This window comes from Cucumis sativus, chromosome 6 (assembly GCF_000004075.3).
Source record: "Cucumis sativus cultivar 9930 chromosome 6, Cucumber_9930_V3, whole genome shotgun sequence".
Taxonomy (NCBI): domain Eukaryota; kingdom Viridiplantae; phylum Streptophyta; class Magnoliopsida; order Cucurbitales; family Cucurbitaceae; genus Cucumis; species Cucumis sativus.
In genome coordinates this window covers 21,685,293-21,704,059 of record NC_026660.2, presented here as the reverse complement: position 1 = coordinate 21,704,059, position 18,767 = coordinate 21,685,293, and the positions used below count along the sequence as shown (strand labels likewise).

The 18,767-nt window shown below is 29.8% G+C and overlaps 1 protein-coding gene across 1 annotated transcript; it reads left to right on the top strand.

Annotated features, from left to right (window-relative positions):
* Window positions 1-13,226: 13,226 nt before the first annotated feature.
* LOX9 (probable linoleate 9S-lipoxygenase 5-like) lies at window positions 13,227-18,767 on the top strand. Its single transcript, NM_001280655.1, is given in 9 exon segments — window positions 13,227-13,746; window positions 14,054-14,340; window positions 15,846-16,086; window positions 16,181-16,516; window positions 16,624-16,709; window positions 16,803-16,910; window positions 17,009-17,313; window positions 17,402-17,665; window positions 17,760-18,767. Coding segments are annotated over 9 exon segments (2,646 nt in total). The 5' UTR covers window positions 13,227-13,496; the 3' UTR covers window positions 18,529-18,767.

The window sequence follows — 18,767 nt, the reverse complement described above, 5'->3', positions numbered from 1 at the left end:
ATTTGGTCAATTGTTGCGTTGGTTATTTAATTTTTACCCATCTTCACTCCAACTTTCTATCCTCCAATGTTTCCAATGACTCACTCGTTGACCACTATTGGCAACTACTATTGTCACATTCCGACGACCCAACTCTAAAGATTACTTTTGCATGGCCACCATCCGCAATAACTCCAACAACCACCTTTATGCAAACTAACTTTGGGCTCTATCAACCATCTCTAACCACAAATTAAACTTCAACAAAAACTACATTCGATAATCAAACTTGATTACAACCAACTCTAACTACAATCACTAACATTCAACTAAAGTGACCAACTTTTACGAAGCCACTTCTAATGATCAACTTATTTGATGATGACTATCTTTGCCAACGAACTCTAACAATCATCTCGAGGAACCAACTCCAACCACCAAATTTGTTTTTCATCTCAAACAACTAACTCTAATGACCAATTTAACAAAAAAAATATTTAAAAAATAAAAAACAAAAAATGAGTATGCAAAAGTGTTTTTAGATGCAAATTTAAACCTATTAGTTTGTAATGTTTTATAATAATCTTTTATATTAATTCGACACTTAGAGATTGTGTGAAAATGATTAGATCGTCCAGTAGACTTGTGTATCAAAATATACATTTTGCTATCTTAACAATCTCATTGCAATATAAAAGAAGAAAAGGGTAAACTTAAAAGAGAAGAAAAAGGGAGACCCTATTATGCAATACAAGTATTTGCATTATAGTTTGCTTCTACGTTTCTGCTTGCAATACCCAACTTCCAAAGGAGACCCAAACTAGACTTTAATTTATTCATGAAAACCCAAACTTTATTAATAAATGAACCCTAATGATTTTGAAAGAGAATAAATAAATGAACCTCTTATGATAATTTTATGTATAAATTAACATCCAATTCCAAGCAGAAGAAAGAGAGAAGTCAAAGCTATACAATTTAAGAGATCTTTAGAGACCACATGCTTTTGTTCACACAATGACATTGACATTATTTGTATTTCTCTATATAACAAAATTCTACTCTATCCTTTTCAATATAAATAAAAATAAAATAAAAGTTCTACTCTATCCCAATCATATAAAGAAAAATATTAGATAGGTTCGAAGAATTTTATACGACACAATTCTTACCCTATTGGCATACAATGAGTAAGTAAGAAATTTAAAATAACACGTGCATTCATAAATATATTCTTATCCGTTGTACGTTTACATAATTATCAAAAATGAATGGTCAAACTAAGCATATTATGGACCAAAAAGCTCAATAGATATATCTTCACAAGTTGTAAGTAATGAAGTCTTGAGTTGATCTTTATAGAAAGGCTTTCATTTTCTATCGCAATTAATTTCATGGACATAGAAAGCACAAACAGAAAGAAAGTAAATTAAATTAGAAAAGAACCCCAAGTTCAAACTTTTGGGCCGGCCAAAATTAAACCCAAATGGATTGTCCCTTACTGTCAATGGGCCTAGGCCCACTCAATTTAAGAAACAAATGGTTGCAACTATATAACCATATATAATCAGGTTGAGTCTGGTAAATCGACCCCTAGTTAGCACAACCTCTTGACAACCACACTTAACTTTTTTTTCTCTAATTTTTTAACTTAACACAAAATTTAACCTAACCTAATCCTTACGGTATTAGTTGAATAATCCGGATTGATCGATTGACTTACAGATTATTTTAACACCCAGACAAATAGATTCAAGACTTAAGTTGTTCTCAACACAAAAAAGAGTTTAATAGACTTTCTAAACCCTATTTTGTTCAGGAGTTTACTTAGTACCAAATTTTCAATCAAAACTTAACAAAAACTATACAAAAATAGTGAAAGCACGCAACCACATGGCTCTAAGGACATACTCAACTTCCAAAAGAATTTTCACACAAATATTTCAAACCAATTTAAATGGATTTTACTTGTTTATCTTTTTCCGAAAAGTAAAATTATTTAAGAAGAAACCATAATCACTAAGGTAAGGCTCCTACCTCAAAGAAAGTAGACTGTAGGGAGAGAATTTATTGTCACCAGGGCTCTCCAACAGTATAGTACTATTGTGTCAGATGTAGATGTATACCTTATACAAAGTGCATAGAGTTGAAGCTGGTATCCTATATTATAAAGTGAGACTATATCAACTAACAAGAAAAACAAATAATCAGGAATGCCTCATGAGAAACATGTTTGTGTATGGTGTTTTTGAGTAAAAAATGAAAGGAAAAAAGAGAAAACAACTGTAATATGAGAAGAAACTTCCTCATGCCATGGGTGTATAGTTTATCAGTTGTCAGTATAAAGGACAATTATTTCTAAGGAAATGGATGCACATTGGACAAAAGCCCATTACTCTGTCCAATCGGTCCCTCTTTTTTTTATCCCAACCCTCCTTCTCAGTCCTATATTTATTATATACAATCAGTATCACTCCAATTATTTCAATATAAAATATACACACACACAGTAATATAGAAAAATGTCGTCATAGAAATCATTGAAGATACACGTTGTGTCATTCAATGATATATCCATACTCTTTTTTTCTTTTAGCAAAAGTATAGTATTAAAGATAAAAGGGAATTCAATCATTTAATGTAGTTTGTCATTCAAGAATAACTATCATTGTTTTACCTAACATTTGCTCCAATTATATATATATTTCTACAATTTAATCAGGGGTTTACAATGGATTAAGATGGATAATCTTTGGATTAGTCGATTGAGTTGACTCTTTGAATGCTCGAATAGGATCTCCCACTTGACCCTTGAAATTCGGGTTGAGTTTAGGTCGAGTTAAAATTTATGTTCAACATATATACTAATAACTAAAATTTCATAAAAACTAAGATGTCAAATATCAAATTCCTAAATATCTATTACGAACTTCAAACAGGTTGGGTTAACCGGAATTTTTAAAAGTGTAATCCGAACCCAACACAACTTTTAAGGAAATACATAAAAATTTAAACTAAATGCGTAACCCAAAGTTAAAACTAATCCAAACGGGTTCTTATAATAACTTAGGTTGTTGAATATTGTCACAGCTCAATCAGCAAAATAATCGGAATGCAGGAAGTAGTGCATATAGGATGTGATTTAGCTAAAAAAAAACCTTGAAACTGGTCTTATCGCCTAGCTCAAACTCAACTCCTTTTAAACTATCATGCGAAAGAGATAAACATGATGCATCGAAAGTCAACTTAAACTTTTATTCAACAACAAACCTTTTGACGCGATTATACGCCAAGACACTCATCTTAAATTCTTTACCTTGTTTAAACGTCAAATACTTTAAGTAACATACTTTAGCTAGGCGTTAAAGCTTAACACAATCAACATAACTAAAGCTTAAACTTTACTAACAACAAGCGTTTCTTACATAATATATAATGAGTTCATTGTGTTAAGTGAGGAAAACATATATAAAATTTGAAAGTAGGATTTGATAGAACACGTTGTTTTATAGAAAAATATTGAGATATGTTATATAAAGAATACGTTGTTTTATAGAAAAATATTGAGATAAGTTATATATTCATTATCAACATTACAGAGAAAAAATGTGTACAAAATAGAACGTTTAATGAAGCAATTTTTTTTTATCTTCTAGGGTGACTCTCCTTGAGAAAAATTGTAAAATATAAAACATTCACCGAATTATATTTTACACTCTATAAAAAAATCAAGTGTAAATTTGGTTCCATGAATGGTAAATAGTTTGTGAATTTTTTCTATTTTTGAAAAAACTTATTATTATTATTATTATTATTATTATTATTATTATTATTATTATTATTATTATTATTATTATAATATATGAAATTAATTAATTTGAATGTTGACTTAAACTTTCCATAGAATGTTTGTGAGTGCTTTTTATTCGTATCTTTGAATGAACTTGAATGTAGACTTGAATTTTACTTGAACTTAGGTTTAACGTAAACACTTATTTTTCTAAAGTTGATGTTACATATTTAGGTCATTTGTGAAAATATGACATCTTATCAAACTTGTATAGAATTGAACCATATTGAATAATGGTTAATTACCTAGACGCACGGGAGTTACTTATTCCATTACAAGAAATCAGAAGTTTTCGATGCAGGAAAACTCATTGGAAAACATGACGTCGTTAGAAGTCGGTGTTTCCCGACGCAGACACATTAGCGTCGGAACTGGCTGTAATGGGTTTAGGGTTCCTCTGACGCAGTGTGAGGTACGTCGAGAAATAGGCCACTATTCCCAATGTGGAAAGTGTAGCGTCAGAAGAGGGTGGACAATTAATTGTATCGTTTGGCCTTCCTTCGACGTGGTGCCAGGTGCATCGAAAAATATATATGCACCTATTTCCGACGTCTATAGTATTGCATAACGTCTTCCTCCGACGTGGTGTCAGCAACGTTGGGAATAGGTTTAGGGATTCCCGATGTGTATCACTAATCGCGTCGGGAATAGGTTTAGGGATTCCCGATATGTCACTAATTGCGTCGGGAATAGGTTGCTATTCCCGACATTTTCGTTGTGCATCGGGAGTTCTCCGTCTTTTTAACTCCATTCTTTACATAACGGAAACAAAAAAGAGAAAGAAAACCGAGAGAGGGAGAGGGAGATCAAGAAGAAGAGGGCATTTATTGTTGTTGTCGTCCCCGTTACCGTCGCCATCGTTGTCGTCATTGTCGTCTTTGTTGCCGTCGTCGTCGGTAAGTGGTTTAGTTTAATCATTGTTTTGTTTTAGTTAATTAGTTTTAGTATTTAGATTTCAAATTAGTTTTAGGTTTTAGATTTTAGGTTTCAAATTAGTTTTAAGATTTAGATTTTGAATTAGTTGTAGGTTTTAGTATTGAAATTGAATTTGAAGTGTTGTTAGGATTTTGAATTAGTCCTAGGTTTTAGGAATTTGAATTTGAAGTATTGAATGTTGAGATTGAAGTTTAGATTGAAGTGTTGAAATTGAGATTGAAGATGAGTTTGAATTTCAATTTGAATTTAGGAATTAATGGAAGATATTTTTTTTAAAAAAAAAAATTGTGTCGGGAGTTCTGTGACATCTCCCAATGCCATATTGACAGCATCCTTCGACGTTCATACAACGTCGGAGATGTTTAGAAATTTCTTATGCATCGAAAATTCCTCTCCCGACACATTTGCCCCGACGTTTGTTCTAACGCATATTATGCGTCAGAAAAGGCTTTTCCGACGCATTTCATATATCTCCTGACGATTTTATGCGTTGGGAGAGCCCCCTTTCTTGTAGTGTTTGCCATAAATTTTTCTAAATCTTAACTGCGTTAAGATTGATTATTCGACTTGGTATGCTTTTTAATCTTTCAAATTAAACTAGGTTGATTCTTAGAGTGATTTAATTAGTTTCCCTATTTAAATAATTGGTTAGGTAAAGACAATCAATTTAGTTTAGTAATGAAAACCCCATGAGAGAATGACTTGTATAGAATGAATCCCTCAAACCCAAGCTAGGTTCTTTTTATATTAAATTTCTCCAATTAATGTACTTCTTATTCAATTCATTTTTCTTTACAATTTGAAACCATGCATCAAACCCCTTCATCTCTCAACTACCTCAAGGGTTAGAAATAATGATTTTGTTTTGAGAAATTCAGATGCTCCCTAAGTTCAACCCTACCTATGATCTTGCCATTAACACGAGCTCTCGTGGATAGTTTGGTTAATCATTTGATCCAATCCATCAATAAACTTAGAACCCATTTCGTTTTTTATTTTCTAAAAGGGTTATTAAATACCTTTTTCAAATATAGTAGAACTCAAATCAAGAGTTAATTAAAATAAAATGTGTGTAATTGTGAGAAGGGAGATAAAAATTGATAGTGGGATACGTCCCTTTCATTACTGTATGTATGTTCAACATTTTTATTCTTTTCATGGCGAACAAGAAAAGGATCGACGAGGTCCATACAACGTAACCTTCATATCAAGGGCAAATTTTAGTATAATAAATATGTAGATAATATATCATATGATTTATCTTTACACAATTCCTTATCCCTCCCTCTGGAAAAAAGAAAAAATAAATAAATCAATTTGTTGTATATTATTATTCTTTTGATTTATTTATTGACACACTTGTGTTATCTCATTTTAGATCAAATTAAATTTAGATTATCTTATACACATTTGTGAGAAAAAAATTATTTATAATTTAATGAGTTGTTTGATATATTTAATTTTAATCTTTAAATACAACTAAAAAACATATTGAATAATGGATCATATTAGAAATGCAAAAGTGCTCATTTTTATTATTTTCTTGTTTTCTAGCTTTTTCATTTTTTGTTTCCATTCCTTTTCGAACTAATAAACAGAAACGACATATGTTCAATATTTTTCTCTTCATGCTTCTCCATATATATATATAATATGATTTTTTTTTATGATTGTTTCTCATATTTTTATTATATATATAACACAAAAGCTTATAGAAAATGAATATAACACAAATATGAAAAACATTCCAAAAAGAAAAAGAAAAAGAATACATATAAGTAATTTTTGAAAAAAAAACTAAATAAATATATCAAATAAGATCTTAGTTTTTTTGTTCTTATAATTTGTGCTCGTTTTTTAATTGGATATTTGAATTCTAAATCAAAATTTTAAAATCAAAACACATTTTTTAAAAACTATATTCTAAACCAATTTGAATTTGTATTATCAATCCTAAAACTTTTGTAAAACTTTTAAAAAACAAAAATCGAAATAGTTATCGAACTTGATTTTAATTTTTAAATTTAATTTAAACATTTTAAAATACTCTTAAAAAGTAGATAATATAATAATAAAAAATGAATAAAAGTGTAATATCCAAAATAGTTATTTACTTATCAAACAATACCTTAATTTTCATATCATCCATCAAAGACACGTCCTACATTACCAATCTATCAAACTTGATCTACAATTTTCATTTAACATAAACTTACCCTACTTTTACAAATGAAATTAAAACACATGGGAATATATATTGATGAGATTGAATTATTGAACATTGATTTAGATAGGGACAAAATAATTAATTGCTTGAGATGTATATTGAATAGGAGAATCTTTGGGTGATATGGGTGGCCAATGGCCATACCCAATCATCTTGAATGAATAATATTTTAATGGTTACATATAGGGACAACCAGAACTAATCGATCATTTTATTTATATTGCCAACATACAGTTGCAAAATACCAAATCACAATATCCCAAAGGAAAAGACCCATATGGTGGAGCTAAACGACTTCGTTTGGACGCATAACACATAACTCAAATGAAACAATTTGTTTTTGTTTAATTACATTATTCAAATTAATTTGTGTACCTCTCCCATGTATTTGCCATCTATAAAGGATTTGTTTTCGGGTATAGTATAATGAAATATAACATTCATAGTTATATCAAAATATTATTGATAGATATTGATAGACCTACAACCATTATAAACTAAAATTGTATATGATATTAGAGTTGTGCCAATGTTTCATTTCATTAAATTGGAATGAAAATCATTTTTCTAAGAGAAATTACATAAAATGACAAAAGCATTTAGAAAAAGATAATTCAACATTTTTTTTTTGCATATTACGAATATGACAAATATGATAAATAATTAGTCTTATAGGATGACTATTAGAGGATTATCGGCTTTTAAATTTGCTATTTTTGTAATTTTAGAAAACGTAGTGACATAAATCCTATTATCATACTTTTTTTTTTTGTTATTTTTGGAAGCGTCCATTTTTCTAATTTATAAATTAAAATAATATATTTATTAATTTTGGTTTTTTTAAAAGAAAGAAAACATTTTGAGCAGTTTTGCTATGTAGAGTAATTTTTTTTTTTTTGTTTATATATATATTTAATAGAATGTGAATGTTCATTTTATAGAAAAAATTATATGCACGTGAAGGTGTTCTCCAAAGTTTTCTTACCACATAAATTTGAAAAAAAAATGCAAAGGAAAAAGTATTATTATATATATTCATACAAATTATTGCTTCCATCAAACCTTTTTAAATAATTTAATATGAGTAAAGTTACAACCACACAACCACTCAGCCAAGTACAAACAAACCCCATTCATTTAAATTTGAGGTCGTTTTCGAAAACTAGTAGCAAAATATTTACACTATTAGAACAATTTTAAAAGTGAAAATTTTTAAAAATGATTCTTTGTAGATTTGACTATCCTAATTTTTTTTTCTATATTTTTAATGCATCGGTGGAGATTTGGACTCAAAACCTCTTGTCCGCATAGGTACATGTGTCAGTTGAGCTAGCCCCATGTTTAACTGTTTCTACAAATTTTAAAAACTCTTAAATACAAACTTTCAATTCAACTTATTAAAGTTGAACACAATAATTAATTTAATTTTGATAAAGTACGATCACTTGTTCCAATCGAATTATAATTAAAACAGTTAACTTTTAATTTAAAAAAGTAATATTGTATTATTGATGAATAGAAAGTAATGATTGAAAAAAAATCAGTAAAGATATTTAGGAATATTATTGATGAATATTGTGTTTTCTGAGTTCGTTAATGAGAGTTTAAATTTCGTGCCTCATGGGAAGTAGTTTTTTTTTATAGGCAATGGCCATCAGGATATCATTTTTCTTGATGGACGTTGTCCATGTTTTTTTTTTTTTTTTTTGTATTTGTCCATCAAGAAACCTAGACCCATCAAGAAATCCATAACAAACATATTCATTTTTTCTCGATGATGTCCATTGCAAATCAGAAAATTCATCTCTTGATGAGCCTCGTCCATCAAGAAAACTTAACTAACTTGATGAGTATTGTCAATCAACTAATATATTATCCTTACGTTTATTGACCATCGAGAAATAGTTTTCTTGACATTTATGGATCATCAAAGAAATCAAGAATCCACATTTCTTTTAACGTTTTTTCGTATTTCTTCAACAAAATAAAGAGACTTTTCTTGAAATGAAGTTGTACATGACCGTCAAGGTAAACATTGTATCAAGAAAAATATTTTTCTTAATTGTCTTTTGTCATAACTATCAAGAAAACAAAATTTGTGTGCGTCAAGAAAGACCAAATTTATAATAGTAAAAATTAAAATAGAAAAGTAAAAGAAACAAAACTATAGAAGAAGAGAAAAAAGACGATGAAAAGTAAAAGAAAAATTACAGAATAAAGAATATGAAAATGAAAGACAAATTGTAATATTTAAAAAAATTGCAGAAGAAAAGAAAAAGACAATGGAAAGAAAAAATATTGCATAAGAGAATAAGAAAGAAGATGATAAGGAATGAAAAAACTAAATCTTTTAAAAAAATATAGTAAATTCCATACACTTTTTAAATTTGTGACATGGACCGTAAATATTTTATCCGTTTATTCTATTCATGAAAGTTAACTTTTAAATTTTATAGATTTTCAATTTAACACGAATGCTTACTAACCAAAAAATTAAGTTAAAAATGTTAAATCATAATATGATCTCTTAATAATAATAAATTTTAAATAGATGGTTTGATAGAATTGATATTTTGTTAAAAAATCAATAAAGGATCGTTTGTCTCGTAGGAATCCAAGTTTTCTTAGAGAAGACATTCACAAATCTAATACATTTTGTCTTTTAGTAATATATGATACAAACTCACACCGAACAAGTTGATGACAACAATGACAAGAGGTAGAAGATGAAGTGATATATTAAAACAAAAATAATGAAATTCAATACAATCGTCCCCCTTTCAAATTAGGGTAAAAAATTCGAATCACATATCTCTTGATTTTCACACCAATTTTTGATTTAACGATAAAAAAAAGTTTAATTTAATTAATAATTTGAAGAGGGATGATTAGGAAATGAAGATAAAGATTAGTGGGGGAAGAAGGCCAAAGTTGATATGAATGCATTTAGTTTCTACCTTCCATATGCTTTTTGTGAAAAATTGTTTGAATCAATTGAGATTGAAGTAAGGTTTTGTTTGTTTGTATTAAAAAAATATTACCTTTTTTCTTCTTCAATATAATTGCAAGTGAGATTTTTTTTTATAAAAAAAGTATAAATATTGTCATATGGAAAAGGAAAAAGAAAAGATAAAATAATATATTTGTCTTAATTGGTGAATGAAAGTCAATGGGTGGCAAAGCAAATTTGATAGGAAAGTGTTTTTATTTATATAATCACTAAGAAAAAAAGTGGAAGTGTGTAATTAGAAATCAATATGGAATTAACTAATTGCAAAATATTGATATCAAATATTAATTTCTAATTACACACTTCCACTAGTATTTTATATCAAATATTTATAATTATTTACAAATTAAAGTATTTCTATTGTTTTTATTAGTGGTATCTTCATATTTATTTCTTTTTTAGATTTGTTAATATCAATTAATCGTTTAGTCGATTTGAACTTACAAAAATGTGAAAATATTAACACGTCGATGAAAAAATATGGTGTTCATTTCACTTCACTTATCTTCGTAAATTTCAAACAATTATCCAACAAAATTATGTCAAAATTCTTTTTAAAAAATTTAGTTGCTTTTTAAATTTTTTTCTTTTATGTCTAAAAAAACAAGGAGGCATATATATGGATTAAGAGTCTATTAAGTTCCACTTAATTAATAATCATACATATTTTCAAAGATTTTTTTAAAAGAATGTTTAAATAAGAAATCACCATTCCAATGTTTTCTAAACAATTGTTTTTTTAATATATAATATTAAGTTGATATTAGAAATAAAATTTTGTTAATATTTTTATTCAAAAATTTGCATCAAATAAAAAAATATTTTTAAAAAAATAGCTCATGATACCCGAATTTTGTATATTATGACAAAATTAGTAATATCATATTGTTATCGTAATCACTTTTAAATTTGCTACTTTTGTAAAAGTCTATTTTTTATTTTTGGAATATTGTCACAAAATATTTAAATCAAATGAAATAAATTTGTTTGTTTTTTATATTTTTGAAAAGAATATATTCTTATCTTTCGCTGGATTTTTATTAGATGTTTTTAAATTCAATAGAAATGGTCAATTCAAGTGTGATTAATTATTGAAGATATACATGAAAATTATATATATAAAGTTTAGGCTACAAGTTAGTAAACATCATCCTATTATTAGAAAACAATTCAATCTTAGCTAAAAAGTAATGTCCCTAAGTGTGTGTCTGTATAATTAAAAAAAACAAAAACAAAAAGTTAATTCCATATTGTTCTCTACCACTTTCTTTTTAACATTCTAAATTTTATAACTTATTATTAATAATATAAATAAGTTCCATAACTCATTATGTAGTTTTAATTAAGTAAACCCTAACCACAGACAAACTTCTTCCAAATTTAATTCCTTCCTCTTACCTAAATTCTAAATTTACTTAGTTAAAGTAACTCAAATTTAATGATTCGTTTCATAAAAATATAATTTACAACAATATATTTTCAAGTTTTACAAGTGATTTAAGAATCTAATTCGAAATAGGAAAAGAAGAAAGAAAGTTTAAAAACTTTAAAAAGTAAAGAACAATTATTCCATATTATACCCAAAATACATCATTTTTATTACCTAAAGTACATAATAAATTATATCTATAATTGTTTCACTTTGAAGTCAATATTTCTACAAGCTTTTGTAAACATTATTGGTACAAACAATTTATATATTTGCAAAAATGATACGATTGTATATTATATACTTTTAGCATAAATTGCGATCATGGAGATTAATTTTCAATTTCATTCACTAATTAAATGATCTTAAATATTATTTTCTTTAAAATTTTATTTTGGAGACTTTTGAAACGTGACCAAACCCCAATGGTTTTTCTTTTGGTTGAATAAAAAAGGACTAAATAGATTTAGATCCCACCCTCTATCACATTTCTCCAAATATTAAAACTTAAATAACATTTCAAGTAAAGAGCAACCCATCAAATTGTATTTAATAAATATGTCGTCAATAACACTAAACTAATAGAAGTCTACCAATATTATTTATAAATACTTATTAAAGTTTATTAGTGTTTATCACTAAAAAGATACTTTTTTTTTCGTATAACTAATTTTAGAGATAGAAGATGGAACCTTCAATCTTTAAAGAGAAAATTACGTTAATAACAATTAAATTAAGTTTACTTTGATTCCGACTTAATTATCAAACAAGTAAATATGATTCAATCAAACAAATAACATAATATAATAAAAACAAAATTAGTTTTATATAAGTATAAAGATTTGAGCTTCTTACTTGAATACATGTTCTTTATCGACTTGAAACAATGTATTGATTTTTATATATATATCTGTCTTAATCCATATCTAAGTCTACAAAATCATGAAGTGGTACCTAATTATTATTATAAATTAACTAGTGAACTAATAAACAATTCAGTGTATCATTGACTGGGTGATTTTTTTAATTAAAAGAGATCGAATTAAATGTTATACTGATGATTTCATTTTTCGTAAGCAATTATTGATATAGAAAATAGAAATAGAGATATTCTAAAAAGAATCACACTTCATTATAAAGTTTCTTAATATATATAGATTTGGATACGTATATCAGAGATCCTGTAAATAATAATTAATACCTAAGAGTTGTCAAAATAAATAAATAATTGATAGCTAAAATAAATAATATTATCAAGAAAATATGTAAAATACCATTTTGACCTTATGAACTTATTCAATATTAATAAAAAACGTACTTCCAATAAATTTCAAAAAATCAGTATGTGGGTGTCACATCATTATTCTTTTTTCACACTAAAATTTAAAAACATTTGGTTACGACCTGATTTTCCAAAGGTATATTGTAAAAGTCACGACTACTAAACTAGTTCTTAAGATTTAGCTATCAAACTTATACAAATGTTAAAATTAAATACTTAAATTTCTTTAATCGTAAAAAATAGTAACAGTTGTATAAGTTTGAAGGTTAAATTATATCATTTGAGGGTGTAAGTTCAACATATAAGAATTTAAGAAGAGAAATTGTATTAGATGACATAAATATTTAGAGAAAAATAGCACATGATACGTCTTTTTTGCATATTATAAATATGATAAATATGGTAAGTAACTAAATCATATTTGAAAGTATAAGAAGTAAAGTAAAAATTGGAGGAAGAATTATATATTTACTTGAAAAGAAGAAGATGAAGTAGAATAAACTAAAAGAAGAAGAAAAGAAATTCCCGAATGGTGATGTTTTGCTGTTCTGTTAAATGCAATGGCAGAGACCTTGAGATCAATCCAGTAGCTAAAAGCCTTTTCTCCTAAACTCACTTTTTTGTTTCTCTCTTTTCTTTCTGATTTTCTATTCTCTCTCTCACCCCCCTTTTTCCTTTTCTTCTTCTTGTTGAAGAAGATATATAGGTTGTAATAAACTGCCATTTTTGCAACTTCTTTTCTTCTCTTTGCTTTGTTTTGTTGTTTTTTCTTTTTCCTGAGAAATGGGGATCTGTCCTGGTGTGGAGATGCTTCAAAAGCTCTTGGAGGCGTTTTTCTCTGGCAGTCTCATGAAGTTCGGCTACGGAGGAGGCGGTGGCGGTGACCGGACGAGAATTCGAGGCACTGTGGTTATTATGAAAAAGTGTGTCCTTGATTTCAAAGATGTTAAGGCTTCGGTTCTCGATCGAGTTCATGAATTCTTTGGAAAAGGTGTCACCATTCAACTCATCAGCTCAAACCCTCCCCAGTCAGGTTCGTCGTTGGTTTAGCTTTTGAGTTTAAACGTGATTTAAGACATATATCAAAACTCACTCTTTTCTAATTTCATTTACACCCATCGAAGCTAAACCTTCGAAAGAGTTTCTGTCCATACTTAAATACCCATCCACATAACCCAGCTGGTTAAGAACATATACTCTTAACCAAGAGACTGGAGATTTACTTAAACTCATCCTTCCATTGAAACTCTTGGGTTGAAATTTGGAGTTACTTACAGATGTGTGACTATAACTTACCACTTTTTAAGCTTTTTGGGTTGATTTGCGATCCGATGCAACAGGTAGGTTAGGAGCGGTAGGAAAGGCAGCGAACTTGGAGCAGTGGATATCGACGGTAAAGCCATCGTTAACAGCAGACGACATCGAGTTGACAATATTCTTTGAATGGGAAGAGAGAATGGGAGTACCAGGAGCTTTTACCATCAGAAACCATCATCCAAACCAATTTTACTTGAAAACAGTAACTTTGCATGATGTTCCTGGCTATGGATCTGTTCATTTTGTTTGCAACTCTTGGGTTTATCCTGCTCATCGCTATACTTATGACCGTGTCTTTTTCTCAAACAAGGTAAAATCTTAAGCTGCGTTTTCGTTATTCTTTTTTGTTTTTGAAAATTAAACCAAAATTTTCAAAAACAAAAACTTCTTCTTTTAAACTATTTTTTTTTAGTTTTCAATATTTAACTTGCTTTTATAAAATTATTGCAACAAAGAAAGGACGTTCGTGATTCGAGGTGGAAAAAATGTGTATAAACTTAATATTTTTTTAAAAATATTCACGAAAGAGTTTCAAAAATAGAATGAAAATGTAGTCAGAAATTAATTTTGTTAATGATGAAATGATGTTAACATCTTCCACGCTGAAATGAACGTTTCTATTGAAATTGAGTAATTTTGGTTGTTGCATCCATTTATATCATCATCTATTTAAGTGAAAAAAAAATTCATAATTCATACCCTTAGAATTGATTTCAAAAATTCAAAACGGAATCCAAAATTCAATTGTATTCCATTAATTTTTTTATAACATACCTTTAATAACACAGTATTAACTATATAAATGGTAAGTTTGAGCTTACAGTAATAGGTGTCATTTCTTCGGTTGAAAGTTTTAAAATATTATTATAATTACCATCATACTCTAATGACGTTTTTGTAGTATGTCTAAAAGATAAAAGTTGGATGTTGAATATGAATAAGTAGGAATCTTCTTTTCATGATGAATACGTAGTCTGTAAAGGAATTCAACCATAGAGTTTTAAAAGCATTTTTATAGATAAGAGGATTATTTTGTAATAGAGCATGTAAACGTAATTCTTTATTTTCAAAAAGCTCGTGAAATGCTTTTACAATTAAGTTTAGATCAAGATTTGTTTTCCTTTTCTTTTTAGATACTCTCTCTAACTCATTTCTTTTAAAGGAAAATTATTTTATTTGAATTCATGAAAGTTTATAGATAATTTTTTTTCAATTTTGTATATATTAAAGACTTGTAAGATACAGAATTTTGGGGTTAAGAAATGTTTTAGATAAAAACTTGGAAGTTCACTAAACTTATAGTTTAGTATTTTAAATATCCTTTACCCTTTTTGCTGTTTTCTTCCATGTGAAGTCAATTGGAGAATAGCAAATGAGGTTTAGGTATCTAATACCTCTTCTAAAGGAAAATGATTTGAATCCTCCTTGTTCACATTTCAAAACGAGAAAGAAAAGGCTACAAGAAATACTATCTCTCCCGCTTTTGCGAAAGTAACACCTTATTCTCTAAACTTTAGTTGGTCAACGATTCAATCACGGTAATTCAAATTTGTAATAGTTTAGTCCCTCACATTTAATAAGTAAGGACTTAATTTTGGTTGAGTGTCAATATAAACTAAAAGGATCATGTTATTAGGTTGTAAAAATCAACACTTAATTTTAATTATTACTTTTTAATAATAAGGACTAAATTGTTACAAAACTAAAATTTAGCGGTTTGTTACTCATTTTGGGTATTCAAATTTTTGTAATCATTTCATTTTATATATATAGTAAGAGCCTAACAGAAGATTAATTTGTTTGTTCATTTGTTAGAGCTATCTTCCAAGTGAAACACCTGAGTCATTAAGGAAGTATAGAGAAGAAGAACTTGTTAACCTTCGTGGAGATAACAGGGGTGAGCTTAAGGAATGGGATAGAGTTTACGACTACGCTTGCTACAACGATCTTGGAATGCCTGACTCGGGTAAAAAGTATGTACGTACTAGTCTCGGTGGCACAAGGGAGTTTCCTTATCCTCGAAGAGGACGTACCGGTCGAAAACCAGCAAAAGCAGGTCTAGGATATGAACTTTCAATCAATTCATCTTTATGATTTGGTACCAGGACATTTATTCATTATACTTATCAGTTTGGTTATTGTTGTTACAGATCCATCTTGTGAACACAGGTTGCCTTTATTGAGTTTAGATATTTACGTGCCGAGAGATGAGCGATTTCGGAACTTGAAATTATCGGATTTTCTAGCTTATAGTGTGAAGTCAGTTGTTCAGTCATTGCTCCCAGAGATCAAATCTTTATGTGACAAAACTATTAATGAGTTTGATTGCTTTCAAGATGTTTTGGATCTTTATGAAGGAGGAATGAGTCTACCAACTGAAGTATTAGGCACCCTAAGGGAACTAGTTCCTTGGCAATTGTTTAGGGAGCTGATGCGTTCCGATGGCCGTCAGTTTTTGAAGTTTCCAGTGCCCGATGTCATCAAAGGTATGCAAATGTGATCTACCCTTTCACTCCTATCGAACTCTACGATGTCAAACTTCCAAAAATCTCTTCTAGAATGCTAAACTATTTCTTTGGGGTTGCAATTCCAGAGAACAAAACAGCTTGGAGGACAGACGAAGAGTTCGGACGAGAAATGCTTGCTGGAGTGAACCCTGTCATCATTCGTCGTCTCCTAGTATGACACACTTCAAATCTGTAACTTCATTCACTAGATTTCCAAGGCTTTTTTTTTTGCATCCATAATTCACTTCAAAATGTTCCTTTGTAGGAGTTCCCTCCAGTCAGCAAGTTGGATCCTAAAACATATGGAAAGCAAAATAGTTCCATAACAGAAGAACACATAGCAGAACATTTGAATGGACTCACTATTGATCAGGTAATGAATATACTTCATTCATCTCCTTAAACGACAACCATAAAAACTTTTTCCTTTTAGTATCTTGATCTTGTGTGTTTTTTTTTTTTTGTGATCAGGCTTTGGAAATGAATAAGTTGTTCATTCTAGATCATCACGATGCACTGATGCCATACATCAGTAGAATAAACTCAACATCCACAAAGACATACGCTACCCGAACACTCCTCCTTCTGCAGGACAACGGCATCTTGAAGCCATTAGCAATCGAACTAAGTTTACCCCACCCTCAAGGCGAACATCATGGATCTGTGAGCAAAGTTTTCACTCCAGCAGAACATGGAGTCGAGGGATCTGTGTGGCAGTTGGCCAAAGCTTATGTCGCCGTGAATGATTCTGGTTATCACCAGCTGATCAGCCATTGGTATTATAACCTTAAATGCTAGCAATAGACAAGATTGATTATTTTCCACAATTAAACTCTAAATAACTCAAATTTACTGGACTTGCAGGTTGAACACTCATGCTGTGATAGAGCCATTCATCATTGGAACAAACAGACAATTAAGTGTTGTACACCCAATCTATAAGCTTCTTCATCCACACTTCAGGGACACAATGAACATTAATGCTATGGCTAGACAAGTTCTCATTAATGCTGGTGGAATTCTTGAAACCACTGTCTTTCCAGGGAAATACGCCTTAGAAATGTCAGCTGTTATTTATAAGAACTGGGTTTTCACAGACCAAGCACATCCAGCTGATCTTATCAAAAGGTGGGTTATGTTCATTTCAATCAAAATCAATTTCCCTTCCTAAAATTTCATAAACACTACTCTGGAAATTAAAATTCCCCTACCCCATTTGCAGAGGAGTGGCAATTCCTGATTCAAGTAGCCCCCATGGCCTCAAGCTTCTAATAGAGGATTACCCTTACGCAGTCGATGGACTCGAGATCTGGTCTGCAATTGAGAAATGGGTTAGAGATTATTCTTATTTCTATTACAAATCAGATGAAATGGTTCAAAAAGACACCGAAATTCAATCATGGTGGACAGAGATTCGCACTGTCGGCCATGGCGATTTGAAAGACGAACCATGGTGGCCTAAGATGAACACAAGAGAAGACTTAGTCCAATCATGTACCATAATCATCTGGATCGCATCAGCCCTCCACGCCGCTGTGAACTTCGGGCAATACCCATATGCTGGGTACCTCCCAAACCGGCCAACGGTGAGTCGGCGGTTCATGCCGGAACCAGGGACACCGGAGTTTAGAGAGCTGGAGACAGACCCGGAGTTAGCGTACTTGAAGACGATTACAGCGCAACTACAAACGATATTAGGGGTGTCGTTGATAGAGAGTTTGTCTCGACATTCGGTAGATGAGATTTATCTTGGACAAAGAGATACGCCGGAGTGGACCAAGGATGAAGAAGCATTGGCGGCGTTTGAGAGATTTGGGGATCGGTTGAGGGAGATCGAAGAGAAGATAATGAGGATGAACAATGAAGAGAAATGGAGGAATCGAGTAGGGCCTGTGAAAATGCCTTACACATTTCTGTTTCCCAATACCTCCAATTACTACGAAGAAGAAGGTCTCAATGCGAGAGGAATCCCCAATAGCATTTCCATTTGACATTTTCTTCTTCTTTTTATTTTGAGATTGTGTGAGGCTACAAATTGTATTTGAATAATGAAAGAATATTTCATTTTCGTCCTAAGTTTAGAATCCTTAATACCTAGTTAGGTCTAGCTCGTCTTTAGTTCATTCTCTGTTCTCTGTTGTTGTGAGGTGATGATTCTTGAAGTAATAATGTCAATATGCTTTCGACTCAAAAGTATTTTATCATTCAATCTATTCAACATTCAGGTTGA